Source organism: Rutilus rutilus (assembly GCF_951802725.1).
Source record: "Rutilus rutilus genome assembly, chromosome: 10".
Lineage (NCBI taxonomy): Eukaryota > Metazoa > Chordata > Actinopteri > Cypriniformes > Leuciscidae > Rutilus > Rutilus rutilus.
Window position 1 is genome coordinate 27,183,217 of NC_140215.1, and position 23,102 is coordinate 27,206,318.

Below are 23,102 nucleotides of genomic sequence, written 5' to 3' on the forward strand. Positions count from 1 at the left end.
CTTGAAAACTTGTGTACGATTTATTTATTTTTATTGATTGATGAATAGAAAGTTTAATTTATTTTAAATAGAATCTTTTGTAACATTATAAATGTCTCTACTGTAACTTGATAATTGTAATGCATCTTTGCTGAATAAAAGTATTGGTTTATTTTATTTACTCACCTTCAAGTTGTTCTAAACTTGTTCTTCTGTTTAACAAGAATGTTGGTAGACATTGACTTCAACACAGCTTACATTTTTCAGTGTAATTTGAGATGAAATTATATTTCACTGGTGTGATGTCAGACCTATTTTAGTGATATTGTAATAAAATTAGTAATAAATCTTAACTATATTAACATTGTATTCCCATTTAGCTACATTAAAAGTACTGTTCATGCAAAAGTAAAGTTTCTAGAGAGCAGTTTAAAATAGAAATGACTCAATCACATCTGTTGGCTTAGATAAAAACATACAAAAACACCTGTCATTACCAGGTTAGGTGTACAAAGCAAGGACACATTTTTTAACTGAATTGCAAACAAACGATTTATTTACAATATGCAAGGGAACCAACATATTTAAGGGAAAAATATGTTTACAATAAATAAATAAATAAATAAAATATACGATTTACAAAAAAATTGTGCTGGGCAATAAATAAGTGCATCCAAAATAATGTGTGCACTATGTATAATTATTTTGTATATATAAATACACAACATACATGCATATATTTAAGAAAAGTGTTATTTATAAAATATTTATATTTACCGGTATATATAATATACCTCCGAGCAAATGAAAAGGTAGACAACACAATACAAAGAACAAAGCACATAGCACACAACTCTGTTCGGCAGAGACATACACAAGAACTCGAATCACTACAGAAAACTCATTCCGCTACAAAGAGCTCAGTTCACTACAGAAAACTCATTCCGCTACAAAGAGCTCAGTTCACTACAGAAAACTCATTCCGCTACAAAGAGCTCAGTTCACTACAGAAAACTCATTCCGCTACAAAGAGCTCAGTTCACTACAGAAAACACATTGCGCTACAAAGAGCTCAGTTCACTACAGAAAACTCATTGCGCTACAAAGAGCTCAGTTCACTACAGAGAGTTCAAATCCGCTCCGGAGAGAAAGCATGAATGAACACGCCATCCTTTTAAACCAGCAAAAGGTAGGAAAAGCACTCGGGGAAAGAAGAGTACAAATATTAGCATAACGCATTTTGCTTGAGTTTGTGGCACACAAACTTCCTCATTTCCACTGCATGGCGTTGTGTCAGTTGGCTGGGACTGATACCTCTGGTCAGGGCAAGAGCATTCTGGACAGATAAATTAAAAATATTGAATGTCACATAAAAGGAGTCATTTTTATGTATTAAAAAAAAATTCTTACAAAAAGAAAAGCTCTGGCTATGAAGCTTTGTAATGCCTTACCAGTAGTACAAAGGCTCCACAATTGTTTCCATCTTTTTGTGATGAAGAGCAGAGACCACCATTTCTCCAGAATCCTCCCAATTCTTTCGTCTTTGTGTACCTCACAGCCATATACTTCCTGAGTAAATAAGTGGAATACATTCAATTATTTACAAGGTAAAAATGATGAGTATTTCTAATGTGGTCTAGTTCAACTTAAAGGGGACCTATTATGCCCCTTTTTAGGAGATGTTAAATAAGTCTCTGATATCCCCAGAGTGTGTAAATGAAGTTTTAGCACAAATTAGTTTTTTTGCAAAAAAATTAGCTTGCTGTTTCTGTGTTTATCCCTTTAAAACTTTCAAGAAGAGGGCGGGGCTTCAAGAGTTCATACTCCTCAGTCAGGAGGACGCACTGAAAATATCAGAAACTCTCAGTAGCGGTGTTCAGTTTGAACCGGAGTCGGACAACCCTCCTCAGACTCGACGCTCAGTTTGAGCCAGTTTAAGGACTTAAATTTCAAGTTTTTTTCAATGAAAAATTGGTAATGTGATATCAGTCATAAAAAGGGTATCGAACCAGAGACTACCTGTAGGAGGTGGTCTGAGTTTGGTAGCAATGGAACTGTGGCATGATTCACGGGAATGTGAAAGCAACTACTTGGTGCACACTTGTTCAGGAAGTAAAGTAACTGGAAGTTAAGTGACAACGTCAAAACACATGGTCATGATACTGGCGATGATTTTCACAGTGTGTGCAATCAGAGTGGCAATTGAATGGCTTGCAATTAGCCATATCTATAAAAGAGTCTGTTTGCAAGTAGCAGAAAGCTGCCTTCACACAACCTATAGATCCACGTGTCATTCACTCTGCTGTGCATAATAGCGCCAAAATAATAAAAAAGTATATATTGCACTTCTGTTTTCCATCATGATGCACTGTGATGATACGATATACGCGGGGCGCGCCAGGAACACTCGCACATGAACCTCAACAAATGTGCCCAATATGAAGATCAATATGATGGCCGATAAGCAAGCAGAACTTAGTTCTGTTGGAATGAAAATATGTACAGTATGACACTACACTATGATTAAAAAAACATGTACAGTAACATTACTCAATTTGTAAAAATCCTTTATCTTACCTCCACATATCAACATATGTGACATTGTTCCCTGACAATGAGTCCAGTACTGATACTTCCATATTTGGAACATCTGCTACCAGAAGTATCCAGTGATTGCCCCACACATGGATTGGAAGGAAAATCCACTTCATTCGGGAGAACGCCATCTTGGAACGAATTTTAAAACGGTTAGTTCCAGTCCAATATTTGTATTGTGTGGCAGAAATCATCAATCAAAAGCTGGGTCACCATTCATAGCCATCTCAGAACAGGCACCATGTAACCATTTTATAAAAGCAATAAGGTCCTCGAGTCTAGTGCTGTATTGTGAATAAGTCAAGGCTGAAGGACGTTGTTAGGCGCGAAGAGTTCACAATACAGCACAGCCTCATGTACCTTATTGCTTACAGACATCAAGAAAAAAAAACTGCGAAATGTTTGCAATTCACTTTCATTCTAAAAAAAAAAAAAAAAAAAGAAAGTCACTGACTACAGTCAGTAGATACCAACATTATTAAAAATATCATCTTTTGTGTCCAACAAAAGAAAGATACGCAAACAGGTTTGGAACAACATATGGGTGAGTAAATTACAATTTTCATTTTTGGGTGAATTATCCCTTTAACATAGCAAAATATATATATTGTAAGATTTACACTAGTCATAATCACCTTTTCAAACATCCAGGCATCAAATCTGTCACGTTCCCAGAGCACAGGCATGTATGTAGAAATATTGAAACAGCGGTAGCCAGTGTTGGCTTCGATGCTGTTTTCGAGCGTCAACGTGTCCAAATATGCATTTATCACCTGTGACAAACAGTAAAGAAACTTAGTTTTGAAGATTTCAACCTTATTCTTTCCTTTTGACCTATCATGATACTTAATTCTACCTTATCATTTAACCAGTGAGGATGTTTCAGAGATTCAAAATCACTGCTCTCTAACACCTGTCCACAGACGGACAATCTAACTCCACTGTCTACCTCAATCTCATGCTTGCTCAGCTCTGCCAGAAGTGTCTCAGTCTCTGTCAAATAATACCATATTTTATCTTTCAAAATTGCAATTGCAAAATGTAAATTGCAATAACTTTAACATACTACTCACCTGTCAAATCTATTACATCAAAGTCTGTCAACAAGTTCTCCTTCAAAAAACCAGACTGGTCCCCTGTGTCACGTACAACATAAAAAAAAAAAAGATTACATTGAATGATGCATGTTAACATGGATGCAAACAGCAGTCCTTCCCATAGTAACCTTACCACTGTTTCTTTTCTCAATTCTACTTTTTTTGCCTTTCACCTTTCCTTTTCTTTTCCGGGTTGGAAGTACACGCAGTTTCAGCTTGTCATCTTGCTTACTTAGAAGAGGTAGTGAGTCTTCTTTTGGGACAAAGAATTTCATTTTTCCTGTAATTTCATGAATGACTGCAGTTGCATTTAGCAACAACTCATGATCCACACATATGTATGATAGATCCTGGAGAATTTTTAATTTCTCTCGCAGGGCACACTGTGCAGTGGAAACTCCATTTGCCTCTGTGTCTGTCTTCGTACACTGAATGTCATGACAGTCTATGGCAACAGGATGTTCAGTATTGTCCTCGTCATTACATGTCGGTGTGGTGCCCACGAGGCTATTGGCGCAGACAGTATCGTCCTTGTCAATCACTTCTTTCACCTTCAAATTTTTATGACTTGACACAACATCCAAGTCAAGAGTGACATATGGACTGCTGATGTAATCTGGACACAACGAGTACCATGAGTTGTCAGTGTGTTTGAAAACAGCAAAAAAATGCTTGCAGGGTAAAAAAGTGGACTTAAAAGATCTGCATTCACATGACGGAAAGCGGTCTTTGTCTCCGAGATCCACAGAGTACCATTCACATGATTGCTCACTCTGGACTTTATAAAGCCCCTTACTCTGCTCTTGAACTTGTTGGGAGGTATAACAACAAGCTGCCTCTAGGTTTTTCAGGCAATGTTGCACAAAGGTTCTTGGACGGTCCCAGAGGAACTCAGGAACATTAGCACTGTAGACCTTGTGTTCACTGCTGTACATGTAATTAAGTTTAGCGTATGAGAGGAGCTGTTCAGGGATGAACTCGGTAACTATTATTTCAACCAAAGATGATACTGTTTTAGTACCCGAAATCTTCAGGTAAAAGCTCTTCAATGAGTTGTTCATTGCTTCAGTGCCATTGTTTGTGGTTACAGACACATTAAATCCATGTGGAGAAAATCCTCTGCACCACCTCTGAAAATAAGAAAAAAGTAATTTAACACGAAGTAAAAGAAAAAAAACTTTCTGATCTCCCTTTACTGTCAATGTACATAAATGCATTACAATTAATTATAAACAATGAAACAAAACATCAAACAAAAATATTCTCAAGGTGGCACTGTTGTAACCCCTACCTCTTTAATATTGAGCCATCTTTTCTCAACATAGTTCTGAACTTCTGTATTACTCTTATACAAGACACTGTCCCTGAGCTTACTTATTGCTGCCTCACATGTTTCTCTATCATGTGCAGAAGCTACACTACGAAGGAGGCCAAGAAGTTCACTGCGATCTTGATCAGATAGATGGTTCTTGCCTGCAACAGGTGCATTACAATGCCTAATTAGTAATTTCTTCAAAATGTTACAACTATTACTATTTAACACACATGTAATTTCTAGCTTTGCCAAGTTCAATAAACTAACATTACTTTTTTTTCATATTATTTCTCTAATAATAAACATTTATTTGTAGGCGAAGTTCCTCAACATATAGCAGCTGAAGTTATAGGGAAAAAACTTAACGATTATGACAAATATAATTGTTTATCATTTCCCTTAATATTTTGTTTAATATCAATTACTGCAATGTTAATTAAAATACTAATTTTGTGTGGGGCAATTACATATAATTCTTAATGTAGACACATTTGAAATGAGCTGAGATTTGATTTCTGTATTATTGCAGTGCCCAAACAGTGAAATCTGCACTTAGCCGCACGGAAAACAAAATTATTACTCATATTAAATTGTCTGAGTTAAATGAAAAAAAAAAAAACTGAGTTATGATACTGATTTGATCGTAGAGAAAAAAGGTTTAATAAGACAACTGCTAGACATTCCTGGTCCATCACCACATACATTTTGAGAGAGAGAGAAGAATACTTACTTTCCCTTGTCCAGCGAATCCAGGCTTGCTCTCGATGGAAAGAACACAGGTATTTGTGAGTATTTGGGAAGACCAATTGAAGTGCCTGGTATTCTTGTTCACAATAATCAGTCATGAAATAATTTGGATTCCAGGCATCATTCCATTTTTTAATTAAAGACAAGGCCTCAGAGATCGCCATGGTGGACTCATTTTCACAAATGAACTCTGCAACAGGTTTGTAGCCAACATTTGTCCTGACAACAACTAAAAAAAGTGGCAAGGCATATTTTGTTGTTCTGTATGTGGCATCCAGGAGAACCATGTCTCCATACCGTTTAAGAAGTCTCTGCTGTTCTTGGGACTGATGTACAAACAAAAATGTGTTCTGCATGGTGGACTCCTTTTCTTCACTATTCACACCATCACCATCTTGGGATTTATCATCTGTGATTTGGGCCTCTGAGCATTTTCTGAAGTAAAAATGTGCAGCAGGATCATCTTCTTTCCATTTATTCAGCTTTATTTCCAAATTAAGCTGATCAAGACCAGAGTACCTTCCCGCTACTAAAGCCAAATGCACATGGTTTTGAATGGTATGGCTAGTTGGAAAGTAGCACTGATCATGTGACTTTGGGAGGACACAATCCGAAACTGAGAGTTCAGTGTTCACAAACTGCCGAAGCACTTTTTTAAGGAAAGGCACAGATGTAATTCCCAATGACACATACTCTTGAATTTTTTTCTTCACAAGAGGGTGGATATTTCTTGTGTATCCACTTTCTGCCGAAATCTTGTGGTGTTGGTGAGCTGTCTCAAATGGTAAGATGATGTGAATTATTTCAGATGACTCTGCTTCATTTTTCTGTAGAGCTGCTTTCAGAGTGTCCATGACGACTTGTTTTCTCACTTTTGAAGCTCCTTTCTCAATGCTGAATTTGTTGAATCTAGGGGAAAAAAAATGCTTTGTAAGAATATAATTGATTGAAAGAGTTGCTAAACGAACAAAAAATCCTAATGGTTTGATGTATTTTATAAGAGAATATTCTCTGTAAACCCACTTGGAAATGATATTTATTCAAAAAAATGCTACATAAATATATTGTAGGGCTGCCCCGACAAAAGATATTTCTAGTCAACTAGTAGTTATTCATTTAAGTCATTAGTCAACTTAGCCTCTTCCTGTTGACTAACCTTTGTTTGTATATTTGTTGGCATCCCAAAATAAATTTGAATTCAATGCATTTATTTTCAGGTTATACATTAAAACCATCAGTAGGTTAAAAAAAATGGTGTTAACTTAATACAGAATATGTATTTTGTGTTTCAAAATATTTCTAGACAAATGCAATTTGGCTATTGAAATATAAGTTTCGCAACACTATTGTACAGAAGCAATGTAGCTTACCTTCTAATATACCTAATAAAAAGTTTGGCTGTGCAGCCAACTTTTTTGGTTGTTTGAATGTACATTCTCTTCCTTTTGCCAGAATATATATGCTCATCCTCTGAAAAGAGCTGAAATATATGCAAAAGTGTTAACAGAAAAGTATGCTTTTGAAAATTGTGCATTAGTTACCCTAAATGAAAAAAGAAATCCCCTGAATCTTACCTCCTGAGTTTTGCAATTCTTTCGTGGATTTCCATACTGACAGCAATGAATTACTCTGTTTGTGACAGCAAGAGGTACATCCTCAGAAAAATCTTCCACCTGCCAAACCAGACGATGCGGCCCCTTTTCTTTCTTTCTTTTATCATCAGACCTACAAATAAAAGCAAGCACTTAAAGACAAGAAATTGTAATAATAATCTTCAGTTCTCTAAAAGCAACCAAAACATCTCTTATTCTCATCCTTACCAAGCGATGAAAGACGTCAAAGTCTCTCTCTTGTGGCATTCTAGCACAGTGTTGAGGTCAGCTTTGTTGGTGATGAAGCCAGACACATGGGTTTTTGAAATGTTCAGTACATTAAAACAATCAGGGAGCCATTCTGTGGCAAAAAATTGAGTAAGGTAATCTGTAAATAAGGACTAGGGAGAACATGGTGCATTTGAAGAAACTTTTGAACTTGAAATAGCATATTCTATGGTAATTCTTACCTGGAGTAATTATGGTCTGGTCTGCCATAATGCACACAAAACAGAAGGCCTAAAAAACGTAACAATGTGATAACAGATTCTTACCATAGCATAGCCTAACGTTACATTATATGTGCTCTTTAATTGAGTCTTCAATAATTCTACTATAAAGACTATATTAACAATAATATACGAGACAAGCATCTTGAAAGAGACACCTATCATAGTATAAAAACATTATTCCAAATTGTCAATATGTAATAACGTTTCAGTCTACAATTATTCTATTAATTATTATAAAAGAGAATATTTAAACAAACCGTTAAGCATTAAAGTAGTAAAGTCATTCCGTCATTGGCAGTTAAATTAAATTTCGCGGTATTCCCGGAGCAAACATAGACAGTAAAAGGAAGGAGCAAACAAAGTAGACTGCGCATGCTCCATGACCTTGCGAACAAACCACGCCCTCGTGTTGTCGTCAGACTCGAAACCCCAAGTATTTAGTCTGAGCCCGCATGCGTGACTCCATCCGGATCCTCGAGGTCTCCTTTTCTGGTTTTGTGGTACGTTTATTTTGTAGTGAGCATGCGCAGTGTCAGTTCGAAGTCTCAAGGGATCCGTTTCTGGTTTTGAGGGTCGTTTAGTGGGCACGCGCAGGCTCAGTCCGGGTCTGAAAGATTCCGTTTCTGGTTTGTGTTAGGTATATTGTAGTGGGCATGCGCGCAGCCTCGGTACGGAGTCTCAAGTGATCCGTTTCGGGCTTTGGTGTACGGTCATATTGTAGTGGGCATAGCTCCAGTCCTGAATCTTAAATGATCCGTTTTAGGTTTTGACAGATTCCCAATGTGAAGTTTCGTTCCTTCAGCGAGCGCGCAGTGTGTGATGTGTGTATGTGAGCACGCTGTGCGTCTAGTCTCGCGTCGCCTCCCCCTTGTAAGCTCTTTGTTTGGGCGGTGCACTTAATAAGAGCAGACATCGTGTACAGTCCACCATTTTTGAGACAATTCCTGTTTGCACGCATTTGTAAAAGCGAGTGTTCAGTAATGTCGGTGGGACTGGAGTCTGGGTTTTCTAGCGAGGAGGTGCTGAATATTCGCTTCCCTCTTCACCGGGCGTGCAGAGATGGAGATGTGGGCGCGCTGTGCTCGCTCCTCCAGTGCAGCGCAGACCAGCTCTCGGTGGAGGACTCTTTCTACGGGTGGACGCCTCTACACTGGGCTGCGCACTTCGGCAAGGTACATCATCATCATGCACAGTTAAATTATCACCCAGCCACAATGTGCACAAATGTGTTTGTTACTTCCCTTAAAGATGTTAAGTTATTCGCGATGCTTCTCAAACCGCATCAGACATTAATCCATGCAAATGTCATGGATCTGACGCGCGCTGACGATCTATTTGAAAAGGCGCATTCATTCAGTGCGTGCCGTGAACCTCAGGCAGTTTCAGTTTGGCTTGATTTTTTCCTTTTCATTTGGTTTTCCATTTTACGAATGTGTCGTGATTTGTACAGTCTTGTCTAGTGATTATAAACCATTAGTGAATATAAAAGAGCAAGAACGATACGAAGACGAATGTTTTTTTTAACGCTGCCGTTAAAACCGTAACCGAATTTCGAAGACGTAGAAAAGAAATGCAGTTGTTACTGATGATGACATTCAAAAGAGCAGATATAACGCACCAGAAATGCAGCTAATATACAGTTTTTACTGACAGTAGCAGTAACACTATCGCATTCCATATAAAATAAAATATCACACGAACAAAAATGTTGCATTGATTTATTCATTCATTTTACACTATATAACTTATGACAAATAAATAACACTTTTATTTACGTTGCCATATGAATAACCGGCCTGTGAATAATCGTTTGGACACGATGAAAGTAATACGGTTCCACTGCTTTAAAGGGATAGTTAACCCCACAAATTACTCACCCAAGTTGTTCCAAACCTGCATGAGTTTCTTCTATTGAACACAAAAGAAGATGTTTTAAATAATGTTGTGAACCAGACAGTGGACGGTACCCATTTACATTCATAGTAGGAAAACAAATACAATGGAAGTCAATGGCTACTGTCAACTGTCTGGTTAACAACATCCTTCAAAATATCTTGTTTTGTCTTCGACAGAAGAAACTCATACAGGTTTGGAACAACTTGAGGTAAATTATGACAGAATTTTCATTTTTTGGGTCAATTAACCCTTATGAATAAGTGTTTTTGATTCACGTGGTCAAACATTTCAGTCTTCATAGAAGTGTATTTTTAGATTGATCCCTGTGGGTGTAGTCTTTCCTCAGGTAATGATGCTGAACTTCAGGTTCCCCTCACTTTCTCAAGAGCTACATTATTAATGTAACTGATGCTTAATGTGTTGTGTTCTCAGATGTCTCAGAGTTACACAACCAGATGAAGTATGAGAGACAGCAGGTTGATATAAACACCAACCCATCGGTTTATTTTTAGTAATGTGTTACTGAAAAGGGCAAACGTTTTCTGCACAGTTTAAAGTTCCACAGGATGCATGCATGAACTTGCACCGCAACCTTTCAAGGCAGTGTCCGTGTGTATGAGCTTGATCAAAAGGGTTTTATATCAGACTAGATTCCAGTTGAATTAAAGTGATGCCAAATCTGATGTATGACTTATAAAAGAGAGAATGAGGAAGCTGTAAACCTCTCTGTTCTGGTGTCACTCCCACTTTCTCTGTGTTGTTGGCTTCATCTGGATGGGTGTAATGTCTTCTAAGCATGGGAGTGTCTAGAGTAGAATCGTTTTTAAGGCAATGCACTGTTGATTAGATGAATAACAGGAAGAGTCAGGGTGAAATTTGAGATCTTGCAGGAACGAGGATCAGGGAATGTTGAAAACACAACAGTAACCATTTATAAAATGTACTAAATGGCTCCTTTGTCAAATGCAATTGTTTTCTTAGCCATGTGCGTTAAAGCAAGACCAATTATTATGTCTGATTTAGATGTTTAACAGAGGTGTTGTGAACCCTACTGGAGAATAATGGACCCATTTCACAGACTGGCATATGGTTGTGTTTTTATATTGTTTCACATGTTCATGTTGAGAAAAACTAGAATATCCACATGCTCGGGTGAAAGTTGGCTCCTCAGAAGGCCAGAGAGGGTGCAGAGAAACCAACACAGATGTTGCAGGGACACAAGTAACGGTGTGCTAAACAAACTTTCTTATCAGATAAGTTATCTTCTCAGCTATCTTCTTACCTGTAGTAGTGAATGCAGTGACGGACTGCTGTCTTTCCTAATTCTACTGGTCAAAACGATGATTGTTTAGATTTTATGCGGCCTATGCAACGGCTAAGGGAGTGACGGCAAATTTGACATCTTTTTCTCTTCTGACCAATGTAATCAATCTCTAGACAATCTCTCAAATGCCATTGTGGATTTTTTCTTTTGCTATTTGAGCAAATGGGAACGTAAAAATTATATTTGTTGTAGTTTCCAGTCACCACTATACAAGTTTACCCAGCTATGACGACTTCCACTACTGAGAACCTCGGAAATGTGAAGGGTCCATTTACAAAAAAAACAGTTTGTCTACATCTCATTTGTTGTCATTAAATTGTATTTTAAATATGCATTTATGTATTGTATTTTCAGTTTCGGCATTACATCTGCAATCCTGCTCTATCGGTATCGATTACCATCAGCTATTGAAAAGCCCATATCAGTTGAGCACTATTTAAATGCACTTTTCCTTTGTCCTCTCCCATAACCCAGCTGGAGTGTGTAATGCGTCTGGTGCAGGTGGGATGTGGTGTGAACTCTGTGACCTCTCGGTTTGCCCAGACGCCTGCTCACATTGCTGCCTTCGGGGGTCATCCTCAGTGCTTGCTCTGGCTGCTGCAAGCTGGAGCTGATATAAACAGACAGGTAAGACATCACTGTCTTATGAGGTGATATATGAGATGCAAAAAAAATTTATGGCCTAACATTGAATTGTACTTTTACAATAAAATACATTAAAATTAGTTTGTAGTGTCATAGTAAAAACTATGAACTGTCATATAGTGTTCTGTGAAAAACTGGAATGATGTTATTTTATACATTTGGTTTCTTCTCATTTTTGTTATCAGTAATGTACATTAGGGTGTTTAATGTTTATTGCATTATTTTAGTTTTGTGTGTTGTGTTGTGTTTTTGTGTATGACCCTGTGTCTATATATGAGTTTGATCTGTGTCTATATAAGAGTTTTGACCATGTTTTATCATTATTATCATGGTGGTTAACAGTACATTTAAGGTAAAAAAGCAGATTTTGGTTGTTCGTAAGTTTGGTAGATTGGTATATTAAAGGCCCGGATATACTCACGACGAAGTTCTCTTTAATTTTTCACTTTTTAAAGGTATAGCGGAGGATTTTCCCGAATTTTAGAAAAGAACCGCCCTCTCCACTTTTTGAAAAAATGCACATGCGCAACACTCTACCTGCTCCTGAGAGGGAACGCCTATTAAACGTGTGCACGAGAGAGCATGCACGAGCTAATCATAGCTTACATTAACTTTTACTAGCAGTGATTTTAAATGGATTTCTCCAAATAGCATGCCATACCTGTCAAGTAGAAACTTCGCGACTGAGGCATCAGTGGGAAGCCCAACCTGTGTTTTGAGCGCACGCCATCGTGTGAATCGTGTGCACGAGCACGTACGACGGCCTTACGTAAACATCACCAGAATGATTGACACTTAGGAGGACCAATAGTCTTGGTGATCCACCCGGAAAAAGAAAATCCTCCGCTATACCTTTAAGTTTGAAATGCCTGAGCAAGGTATACTACTGTTAGCGAACACCCGGAGCCACCCACACTGCTGAGAGCGCATTTAGATAAATATGAAAATATGTCCTGTACGCTGTCATCTCAATAACAAAATAAACGCGCAACTTAAATGACAGCTGTGAGAAAACAGCAGTTAAAAAGGCATTTGATCGTATTTATTTATACACCACTTAATACTTTGTTTAAAAGTAAGCAGCTTTACAATATTAAACATGAAAAAAAACTGTACTTTTAATAACTTTTAATTAGAATCACAACTTTTCAATTTCTACTATAAAGTGGCTCTACAGTATGTTTGTGTTTTTTACTGGCGGACGTCTGACCTGACCTCGACCTTTTACGGATAGTTCGCTTTGGCAAGCTTGTTCAAACTCCAAACGAACTTCATTTTGGCCTGATTTTGTTTGAAATTGTCAAGTTCGTTCTTCGATTTTGCTTTACTTATATGGGGGCCTAAACATTATATCACTTAATGAAATTATTTGGTTATGAGTTATTAAATATAAAGGTACCAATATGCCATCCTGTAAAACCTGCAACATTGTCACTGTTGTCAAGATATCAAGTTCCATCTTGATTTAAGATTGTAGTCATACCGTCAATCCCTACAGTTTGCTAATTTGAAAGTAGAGGTGTTTATGAAATATGGCTTATACTTGTGCTTATTTTTGATAATAACCCCAGACCCAATCAGCCTAGGTTTACTCAGTTTTTTGAGGCCCTGGGCCCTTCACGACTGTGCTCACGCACTGCATCACTATTATGTTTTCCATATGTGCAGAATGTGGTAAATCCCCATCGGCATATGAGCACATTTCCGATTGTTTATGTATTCTCCACCCCTATCATTCATTGGTGTGTTACAGCAGAGAAATGAGATTACTAGGCCATTGTTACATAACCAGTGACGTGTTCTCCAAATATAGGCTAGTTTCACATCCCCGGTGGCTCAGACAGTTCAGCATTATTCATTTAAGGGCATGACCCTTCCCATCGACTGATCTCTCACACGGTTTGATACTTCAATGAATTTTGCACACATTCTTTTCCAGTGAAAGGGCTGGGTGAAGCTCAGCCGCTCATTTAAGTGTTTACTGTAGCTTTCGGTCAAAGTGGAAAGTGTATTGCTCCTGCTGGGAGCGCCTTTGCTGCTCTGCCAGGATGATCCACCAGCTTCTAAATAAATGATGATGCTGGGTTGTGACGGAGAGATTGCACTTTCACTTCCAGCAAGATGGTGAATGCTGCCATATCCAGCACTCTGGGTAGTCTACACACATTGGGTTACATTTTATTTTAAGGTGACATAGCTACATGTTACTACATGTACTTACTATAGTAATAACAGTAATTATGCATGATTACAAGTAACTAACCCTTAACCTAACCTTAACATGTAAGTACATGTTGTTAATTAATACGCAGTACTTCATTAAGTACAATGTATCTACATCACCTTACAATAAAGTGTAACCAAAATTGACATAAAGCTGAAGGAAAATTACATACAAATATTAGATTAAAAATTAAAACAATTAAATAAAAACCATAGCCAAAAATTGTAAATGTTGCTTTAGCAACTAGCTAAGAGGAAGACAATTTGAAGTAGAGTTGAAGTACTAAAATTACTAAACCTGAAAAGCTAAATAAAAAATAAAAAAATCACATGACAAAATTGCTAAAACTAAGTAAAATTAAAGTGAATTTGCTCCTTTTATTAATAAACACTATAACGGTGATAATAAATAATGCTAAAATAACACATTGCAGATATTTGCTTTATCTAATAGATCAGCTCAGCCTGTGACGATTATTACATGATTGCAATTAGTTGAGTTGATTTAATCTAGATTATTTTGAGAACCACAATCATGGTTCGCTTTAAATTTCAAACACATTGTCCCACATTTTAAGCAAATACAAAAGGCTGATTTCATAGCATTTTGATATGGACTGAAAGATTGAGTTTCTGCTGATACACATAATGTAAGTTTTGATATTACTGGTTATTTTTGCTGTTTTGGTTGTCAGACATACCAGATATTGCAGTTGCAAAACAATTAAAAATTATTTGTGTGACAAATGATCCCAGCTGGTGCTTTAGATTCTCTCTCTCTCTCTCTCTGTGTCTCTCTCTCTCTCTCTCTCTCTCTCTCTCTCTCTCTCTCTCTCTCTCTCTCTCTCTCTCTCTGTGTCTCTCTCTCTCTCTCTGTGTCTCTCTCTCTCTCTCTCTGTTTTGTAGGACTATGTTGGTGAAACCCCCCTCCACAAAGCGGCCCGTGCAGGTAGCATTGACTGCATTACCACCCTCCTGGTCCAGGGAGCCAAGGCAGAGTAAGTCATCTCTAACTGCTGCGCAGAGTAACTGTGTATCTCTCTCTCTCTCTCTCTCTCTGTCCCTTGCATCCATTCAAATGCCCCACTGGTGCCTCATTTAAGAAGGGCTCCATCAAAACTGAAATGTGGATCCTCTTAAATGTAAGGCTCTACATGTCATTTCTTCTGCTGCATGACAACATTGGCTCAAGACACTAGTGAATTATAGTGAGACCATCTTGAATTAAGATTTTCTTAACCCTTTTCTGTAAAGGCAAATGAGCCCCATTGTCCTGAGTGGTAGAAAACTTAATGGTTTTCAATCTCACATTTTCACTTGATTTTAAAACTTGCATGCATGAGTTATAAATAAAAGAATTTGAACTATGTTTATATTCTCTTTATTATGCTGTTAACTGTTAAAGATTTACGCCATGGAAGTGAGGCTGTTACAATTTATACCTAAAAATGTCATGCGGCATTGCATGACTTGCAACCAAAATTAAAAGACAGAAATATTGAATAAATATGCGTATATTAACAACATTGTAATCCAGTCAGATCTGTTAGTCAGATTTTTCTGCTGATTATTTTAGATTTTATAATGATTTGAAAGCTTTTTAATATGTGAAGGAAATTAATTTTAAGTTCATGAAAAATGGTACATTCTTGGACAATACATGTCGGTATATTGGTTTTTTGATGACGAGTGTTTATTAGATCTTTTTCATTGAAGTTAATGTGTTGACAGAGTAACACAATATGTAAACCTTTAAAGGGATAGTTCACCCAAAAATGAAAATCCTGTCATTAATCACTCACCCTCATGTCGTTCCAAACGCGTAAGACTTTCGTTCATCTTCGGAACACAAATAAAAATATTTTTTATGAAATTGAGAGCTCTCTGTCCATTGACACCCTATGCAACTACCACTTACAAGCCCCAGCAATGTAGTAAAGACATCATTAAAGTAATCCATGTGACTCCAGTGATTTAACCTACATTTTATGAAGCGATGTAAGTGCTTTGTTTGCGCAAAAAAACATAATTTGCCACTTTATTTACAAACTATTACATTCACGTTCAGCGCAACAACGTCTGCTCTCGTGTCAACACAACATGAATGTGTCGTGGTGCTCTTGTGAATGCGTGTTGGTAAGTTGTCTTTTTGCGCAAACAAAGCACTCGCATCGCTTCGTAAAATTGAGGTTAAACCACTGGAGTCACATGGATTACTTTAATTAGTAGTTGCTTAGGCTGTCAATGGAGGAATAGAAACCTCTCAGATTTTATTAAAAAGATCTTCATTTGTGTTCTGAAAATGAATGAAAGTCTTACGGGTTTGGAACGACATGAGAATGAGTGATTATTCACAGAATTGACAAAGTTTTGGGTGAACTAACCATTTAATGAATTAGATACCATGAACTAACAATTTTTACAGCATTTAATTTATAAGTATATTTTTGTTTATTGATGTTTGTTCATAATACATTATGGGTAATACAAAAATGTATTAAAATTTATCCAAGATTAATACATGCTGTTCTTGTTAGTTCATGACAAATTGAACCCTACTGTTATGTGTCACTATACACTGTATAGTACAGCTTTTGTCCATTGTGCTAGACCAGGGTTGCCCAATCCTGTTCCTGGAGATCTTCCTGCAAAGTTCAGCTCCAACCCTGATCAATCACAACTGAAGCAGCTAATTAAGATCTTCAGGAGCAAGACGGGTGGTTGGAACTGAACTCTGCAGGTGGACCTCCAGGAACAGGATTGGACACCCCTGGTCTAGACTCTATATCAAGATTCAATGTTGAATATGTGTGTTCTTTTTGTCATTAAAGCTGAAAATGTGATTTTGAAAAGTGACCTAAATACACTCAATCCATTTTGAAATGTATTTTGATGGAGCTCTTCTGAAATATTTGACCAGATTTGGTGTTATCGGCTTGATTTTGCCTAAATGTGAAATGTATTCTGAATTTAGTAATTTGATGATCTCTATCATGTCTTCTATAATCCCCTGTGAAGTGCGGAGGTACAGTAATATCCTTTTTGTTTCCTTCACTTTTTGATTTGAAATGTGTTGTCATTACAAGGTTGCAAACGGTTGCACATTTCCTCATAGCTCAAAAGCGAACAACTGTTGCTATTTTAAATTGTCCTTTGTTGAGAAGGATTTTTTTTTTTTCCTTGTTGGGAGATGTTGAAATGAAGTGTGAGAGCCCCTATAGTATCAAGGATGAATTGAGCTCCATTCACAATGTCTCTGCAGTGTCATTATTTGGCTAATAAATGCATTTTATTGCATTTGATATTTTCTTAGTTTTTCCTAGAATTCTAAAGGCCCGTTCACACCTATAACGATAACTATATTAACGTCCACACCAACGTACGATAACGTCCGGTTTACTAGAAGCACGCGCTGCAGTTTTGTTGTCTGCTTCTTAAAATGCTCGATCTCTTTAAAACAGGATGAATTCTGATTGGCTGTCAATGTTTGGATCATTCATCAGCTGGAAAATTGTTCTGAAAGCGATTAGAACTATTCGTTCATTCGTTCATTCATTCATATCGTTGTAGTGCGGACTATTATTTTTAAGACACTTTTTGAACTATATCTTTATCGTTATTTAAAATAATAAAATATTTATTTATTATTTACCCAAAAATGAAAATTGCCATAATTTACTCACCCTTATGTTATTCCAAACCTGTTCTGCTGAACACAAAAGAAGATATTTTTAATAATGTTGGTAACCAAACGGTTGGAGTAGTATAGAAAAAAATATATATATACTATGGAAGTCAATGTGGCCCATCAACTGTTTGGTTACCGACATTCTTCAAAATATCTTCTCTTGTGTTCAACAGAAGAAAGAAACTCATACTGGTTTGGAACAATTTGAGGTGAGTAAATGATGACAGAATTTATTTTTGGGTGAACTATCCCCTTTTAGAGAAAACACTGTATTCTATTTTAAAAGAAAATGAATTAGAAATTGTACCAAAATAATGTGAGAGAACACGTGTGAAAATAACTTTTTTTAAACTGAAAAACGAAAGAAATGGTAGTTACAAATCTATGCCGATAGTGTTCATCGTCCAATCCTGAAGAGTTTATTTCCAACCTTCTGCAACACACCTGTTTGAAAGTTTCTAGTTATCCTGATATCCTTGATAAGCTGGTTCTGGTGTGTTTTATTAGGGTTGGGGCTAAACTCAAGGAGCAGTATTGGACACCACTGACAGTCATATGCCATAGACATGTGTAGATCTACTTCACATTCTCTTAACCAACACCTTGTTCAGCATTTAGATTCATGTTAGTATATGGCTTTAGTTTGCCCTGCTCATACAGCATTTATTATAAAACGTGCAGTTGACTTTGCAGAGGGATTCTGATGGAAGCTCATTCATGATCTTGATTGTTTGTCTACAGATCTCCAGAGTTTTGCAACAAGGCTCTCGTAGTCGTACTAAGATTTGGTTTTGGAAGTATAACCTCCTGGATATTAAGAATTGTCACTTGAATAAACTGCATCGCACTCATTCAGTGGTGCAGGAGTGTCCTTGTTGCTCATTCTGGAGAAATGCAACGGTTGAATCTTAACAGACTCTCGCCATTTCATCTCTCTTGACAATGAAAAATGCCACTTGGGAATGTAAGGCATACTTTAATGATGATAGTGGACATAATGAATAACTGGAAATGATCTGTTCTTCCACAGAGGCACATCTATACATAAAAACAACCTTTCTATTACTGACTGAAAATTTTTAATACAGTTTGGCTCAATTTGTTGAATGCTTGAAATTTAAAATCTATTCATTGTCATTTTACACTACCAGATCATGAAATTGCAAAATAGTCTAAAATCTATTGTGCTTGATTGGTTCGTAATATGTGTTTTCTTTGTTCAAACTAACATTAGTTGACTCAACAAAGTCCTATTTTGTAAAACAAAGTATGATGTGTTTTGTGGAACAGCGGTCATCTTAGTGTTTCTTGCAGGCGTTTGGTCTAAAGAACACAAGTCTGCTGAAAGCACTACAACAGCTAATTTGACCTGCAGATGTTGTGCTCCTCTTTTGAATGCCATATGGTTGTGGTCAGCAAAGTGTTAACATACATTAATATAATTTATAACAATAGTCTATGCCATTTAATTAAAATTGGTGACACTTTACTATTACCTTTAATTTGTTAACAGCTGCATTTTGTATCATGAACTAAAATAATTAATTTATTAATCTATGTTTAGGATAATTTGTAAATGTACTATTGTTAATTCATGTTTATACCATGGTCTGTCTGAATACTCGATTCTGATTGGCTGGAATGTGTGCAATAAAACCTTTTAATGTACAGGTAGTTCCAAGTCAGTTTATTAATGTTCTGTTTTTTAATAAAGCGCGCACACACATACAGATCGCTCTGCACACAGAAACGTTCAGGAGCACAGAAACTGATGAACGCTGCCCCGCGACTTTTATTAATAAAATAGCTTCATTACTGAATGGCTACATTATATTTCTCAGCAATGGGGGTACCATCGGTTTTGAAGTAATTAAACTCACAGCTTTGCCGTTAATAGAGAGAGAGAGACGCTGCACAGATGCAGGTAATTCACACACACATCTCTCATCTCTCTCTTTCTCTCTAGATAATGAATTCAAATAAGTGCTATAATTCATCCATTCAAATAAATGTAATGTTACTGCACTACTTTATCTTTTTGTCTGATTCAAAGTGGTCAATGCTAGATCTGACGAGCTATAACTGACGAAAATAATGTCATTTTTATCCTTCCAATAAAATATTGCACTGAAAACATTAATTACGAGTTGTCAATGCTGGCAAAAGGCCATGGTATAAGCAGGATAATCCTCGGCTAGCTGTGCATGAAATGATCTGAAACTCCACTTTGTGTCGGGCAGTTCTTTGCCTTCACGTTGTGCATTTAATATATACAACTTGAAAAGCTGAAAGTATATTATAGTATAGTTTGATTACCATTTACAGTGGGTACGGAAAGTATTCAGACCCCCTTAAATTTTTCACTCTTTGTTATATTGCAGCCATTTGCTCAAATCATTTAAGTTCTTTTTTTTTCCTCATTATTGTACACACAGCACCCCATATTGACAGAAAAACACAGAATTGTTGACATTTTTGCATATTTATTAAAAAAGAAAAACTGAAATATCACATGGTCCTCCTAAGTATTCAGACCCTTTGCTCAGTATTTAGTAGAAGCACCCTCTTGATCTAATACAGCCATGAGTCTTTTTGGGAAAGATGCAACAAGTTTTTCACACCTGGATTTGGGTATCCTCTGCCATTCCTCCTTGCAGATCCTCTCCAGTTCTGTCAGGTTGGATGGTAAACGTTGGTGGGCAGCCATTTTCAGGTCTCTCCAGAGATGCTCAATTGGGTTTAAGTCAGGGCTCTGGCTGGGCCATTCAAGAACAGTCACGGAGTTGTTGTGAAGCCACTCCTTCGTTATTTTAGCTGTATGCTTAGGGTCATTGTCTTGTTGGAAGGTGAACCTTCGGCCCAGTCTGAGGTCCAGAGCACTCTGGAGAAGGTTTTCGTCCAGGATATCCCTGTACTTGGCCGCATTCATCTTTCCCTCAATTGCAACCAGTCGTCCTGTCCCTGCAGCTGAAAAACACCCCCACAGCATGATGCTGCCACCACCATGCTTCACTGTTGAGACTGTATTGGACAGGTGATGAGCAGTGCCTGGTTTTCTCCACACATACCGCTTAGAATTAAGGCCAAAAAGTTCTATCTTGGTCTCATCAGACCAGAGAATCTTATTTATCACCATCTTGGAGTCCTTCAGGTGTGCTTTCATGTGTCTTGCACTGAGGAGAGGCTTCCGTCGGGCCACTCTGCCATAAAGCCCCAACTGGTGGATGGCTGCAGTGATGGTTGACTTACTACAACTTTCTCCCATCTCCCGACTGCATCTCTGGAGCTCAGCCACAGTGATCTTTGGGTTCTTCTTTACCTCTCTCACCAAGGCTCTTCTCCCCCGATAGCTCAGTTTGGCCGGACGGCCAGCTCTAGGAAGGGTTCTGGTCATCCCAAACGTCTTCCATTTAAGGATTATGGAGGCCACTGTGCTCTTAGGAACCTTAAGTGCAGCAGAATTTTTTTTGTAACCTTGGCCAGATTTGTGCCTTGCCACAATTCTGTCTCTGAGCTCTTCAGGCAGTTCCTTTGACCTCATGATTCTCATTTGCTCTGACATGCACTGTGAGCTGTAAGGTCTTATATAGACAGGTGTGTGGCTTTCCTAATCAAGTCCAATCAGTATAATCAAACACAGCTGGACTCAAATGAAGGTGTAGAACCATCTCAAGGATGATCAGAAGAAATGGACAGTTAAATATATGAGTGTCACAGCAAAGGGTCTGAATACTTAGGACCATGTGATATTTCAGTTTTTCTTTTTTAATAAATGTGCAAAAATGTCAACAATTCTGTGTTTTTCTGTCAATATTGGGGTGCTGTGTGTACAATAATGAAGGAAAAAAATGAACTTAAATGATTTTAGCAAATGGCTGCAATATAACAAAGAGTGAAAAATTTAAGGGGGTCTGAATACTTTCCGTACCCACTGTACATAAATTAATCAATGCTATTCTCATATTGTTCATTGTTAGTTCAGGATACCTAATGAATTAGCTGATGTTAACAAATTAAATCTTATAGTAAAGTTTTGCAATAAAACAAAGACAGTTGGTACATTGAAAGAAAAAAAAAGAAATCAATTACATTTGTTAATGTACAGTATAGAAACGACTAGAAGGCTGCATTCTGTTATTGTCAAATGGCACATTTAATTAAATTAGCCGTACACGAGAATTTGTATTAAAATATAGCAACTGTTTGGCTAAATTGTGGACTTCGCAGCATTTAATTCACTTCCAGTCAATAGGAAATATTGAAAAACAATGCAGTGTAAAACCACTTTAAACATTATTCAATTCAGGGGTAGCATTTTGTCAATTGAAATTATTCTAAATATGATATTGCAATTGAAATTATTCTAAATACGATATTTTCATTCTAAATTGACATGGCAAATCTGTTTGTGATTCATAACAGAGAATCTTTTAACTATAAGAAGCTTTTAACTTTTTTCTTTAGATTGAATAGTTTATGGCCTTGTGTTTAAGGAAAAAGAGAGACCTCACAGACCGTTGTCTAGGAAGACAAACAGGCACCAGAGAGAGACATAATTGCATCAAAAGTCTTGATTAAACTGTTTATATCCTGTCCAGTGGTACCATACCTACTATCTAAATTAGACCTTGGTATATTTTAATTGATAACCTTTTATTTTTTTTTAAACAAATCAGTTTTAGAAGTAGTCTGATTACTTATATTTTGTTATATTGTTTTATACCATCGTCTGTACTCGAATACTCGATTTTGATTGGCTGAAAGGTGTGCAATAAAACTGTTTAATGCACAGGCTGTTCCAAATCAGTTTAATAACTGTTTTATATTAATGCGCTGTTTTCATTGAAGCAAACTCACACATACATCACTCGCACAGAGAGCAGAGATCGCGCTGCACACTGAAACTTTCAGGAGCACAGAAACTTATCAACGCTACCCCGTGACTTTTGGTAAAATGATTTCACTACTGAATCGCTACATTATATTTCTCAGTGACAGAGGTGACATCGCTGGTTTTTAAGTAATTAAACTCACAACTTTGCTTTTAATAGAGAGAGAGGGAGAGAGAGAGACGCTGCACAGATGCAGGTAATTCACACATGCATCTCTCTCTCCCCCTCTCGCTTTCTCTCTCGCTCTCTCTGTTGCTCGATAATTAATTCAAATAAGTGCTACAATTCATTTATTCATTCAAATAAATTTTATCTCTGTGTCTGATTCAAAGTGGTCAGAGGGCTAGATCTAACGAGCCATAACTGATAAAAATAATCATAATTTTTACCCTTTTGGTCAAATATTGTACTGCAAACATCAATAACATATTATGCTGGCAAATGACCATGGTATAAGCAGGATAATCCACAGCTAGCTGTGCATTAATTAAACAATTTGAATGCACTTCGATTCACTTTGCCTCGACGTCGTGCATTAGAATAATTCAATCCATAGCTAGCCGTGGGATATCCCTTACTTGCCCTGAGTACGTGGCA

At 37.1% G+C, this 23,102-nt stretch overlaps 2 protein-coding genes across 4 annotated transcripts in view; one reads left to right on the forward strand and one right to left on the reverse strand.

Annotated features, from left to right (window-relative positions):
• Positions 1-513: 513 nt before the first annotated feature.
• Positions 514-8,241, reverse strand: LOC311298226 (calcium-responsive transcription factor-like). 2 transcript variants are annotated; one of them, XM_084420983.1, is made up of 12 exons: positions 8,095-8,241; positions 7,796-7,844; positions 7,554-7,686; positions 7,308-7,458; positions 7,104-7,213; positions 5,717-6,642; positions 3,805-4,801; positions 3,648-3,710; positions 3,210-3,347; positions 2,557-2,705; positions 1,431-1,548; positions 514-1,315 (listed from the first exon to the last, which is right to left on the reverse strand). In XM_084420983.1, the coding sequence occupies exons 2-7, from the start codon at positions 7,821-7,823 to the stop codon at positions 4,767-4,769; spliced, it is 1,383 nt and encodes a 460-aa protein (XP_084277109.1). In that variant the 5' UTR covers positions 7,824-7,844; positions 8,095-8,241; the 3' UTR covers positions 514-1,315; positions 1,431-1,548; positions 2,557-2,705; positions 3,210-3,347; positions 3,648-3,710; positions 3,805-4,766. The 2 variants fall into 2 exon arrangements, with proteins under 2 accessions (XP_084277109.1, XP_084277108.1); XM_084420982.1 differs by lacking the exons at positions 514-1,315; positions 1,431-1,548; positions 2,557-2,705; ... (1 more) ...; positions 3,648-3,710; positions 3,805-4,801 and adding an exon at positions 4,834-5,144 and having other exon boundaries at positions 8,095-8,219.
• A 352-nt stretch (positions 8,242-8,593) lies between these two features.
• The window catches only part of ankrd10b (ankyrin repeat domain 10b), a 30,008-nt gene continuing 15,499 nt past the window's right edge, over positions 8,594-23,102 (forward strand). For both annotated transcript variants that reach the window (XM_084421051.1, XM_084421052.1), the window contains exons 1-3: positions 8,594-9,009; positions 11,532-11,684; positions 14,832-14,923. In XM_084421051.1, the coding sequence (XP_084277177.1) occupies positions 8,818-9,009; positions 11,532-11,684; positions 14,832-14,923 (437 nt within the window). In that variant the 5' untranslated portion in view covers positions 8,594-8,817. The remainder of the gene's footprint in view (positions 9,010-11,531; positions 11,685-14,831; positions 14,924-23,102) is intronic.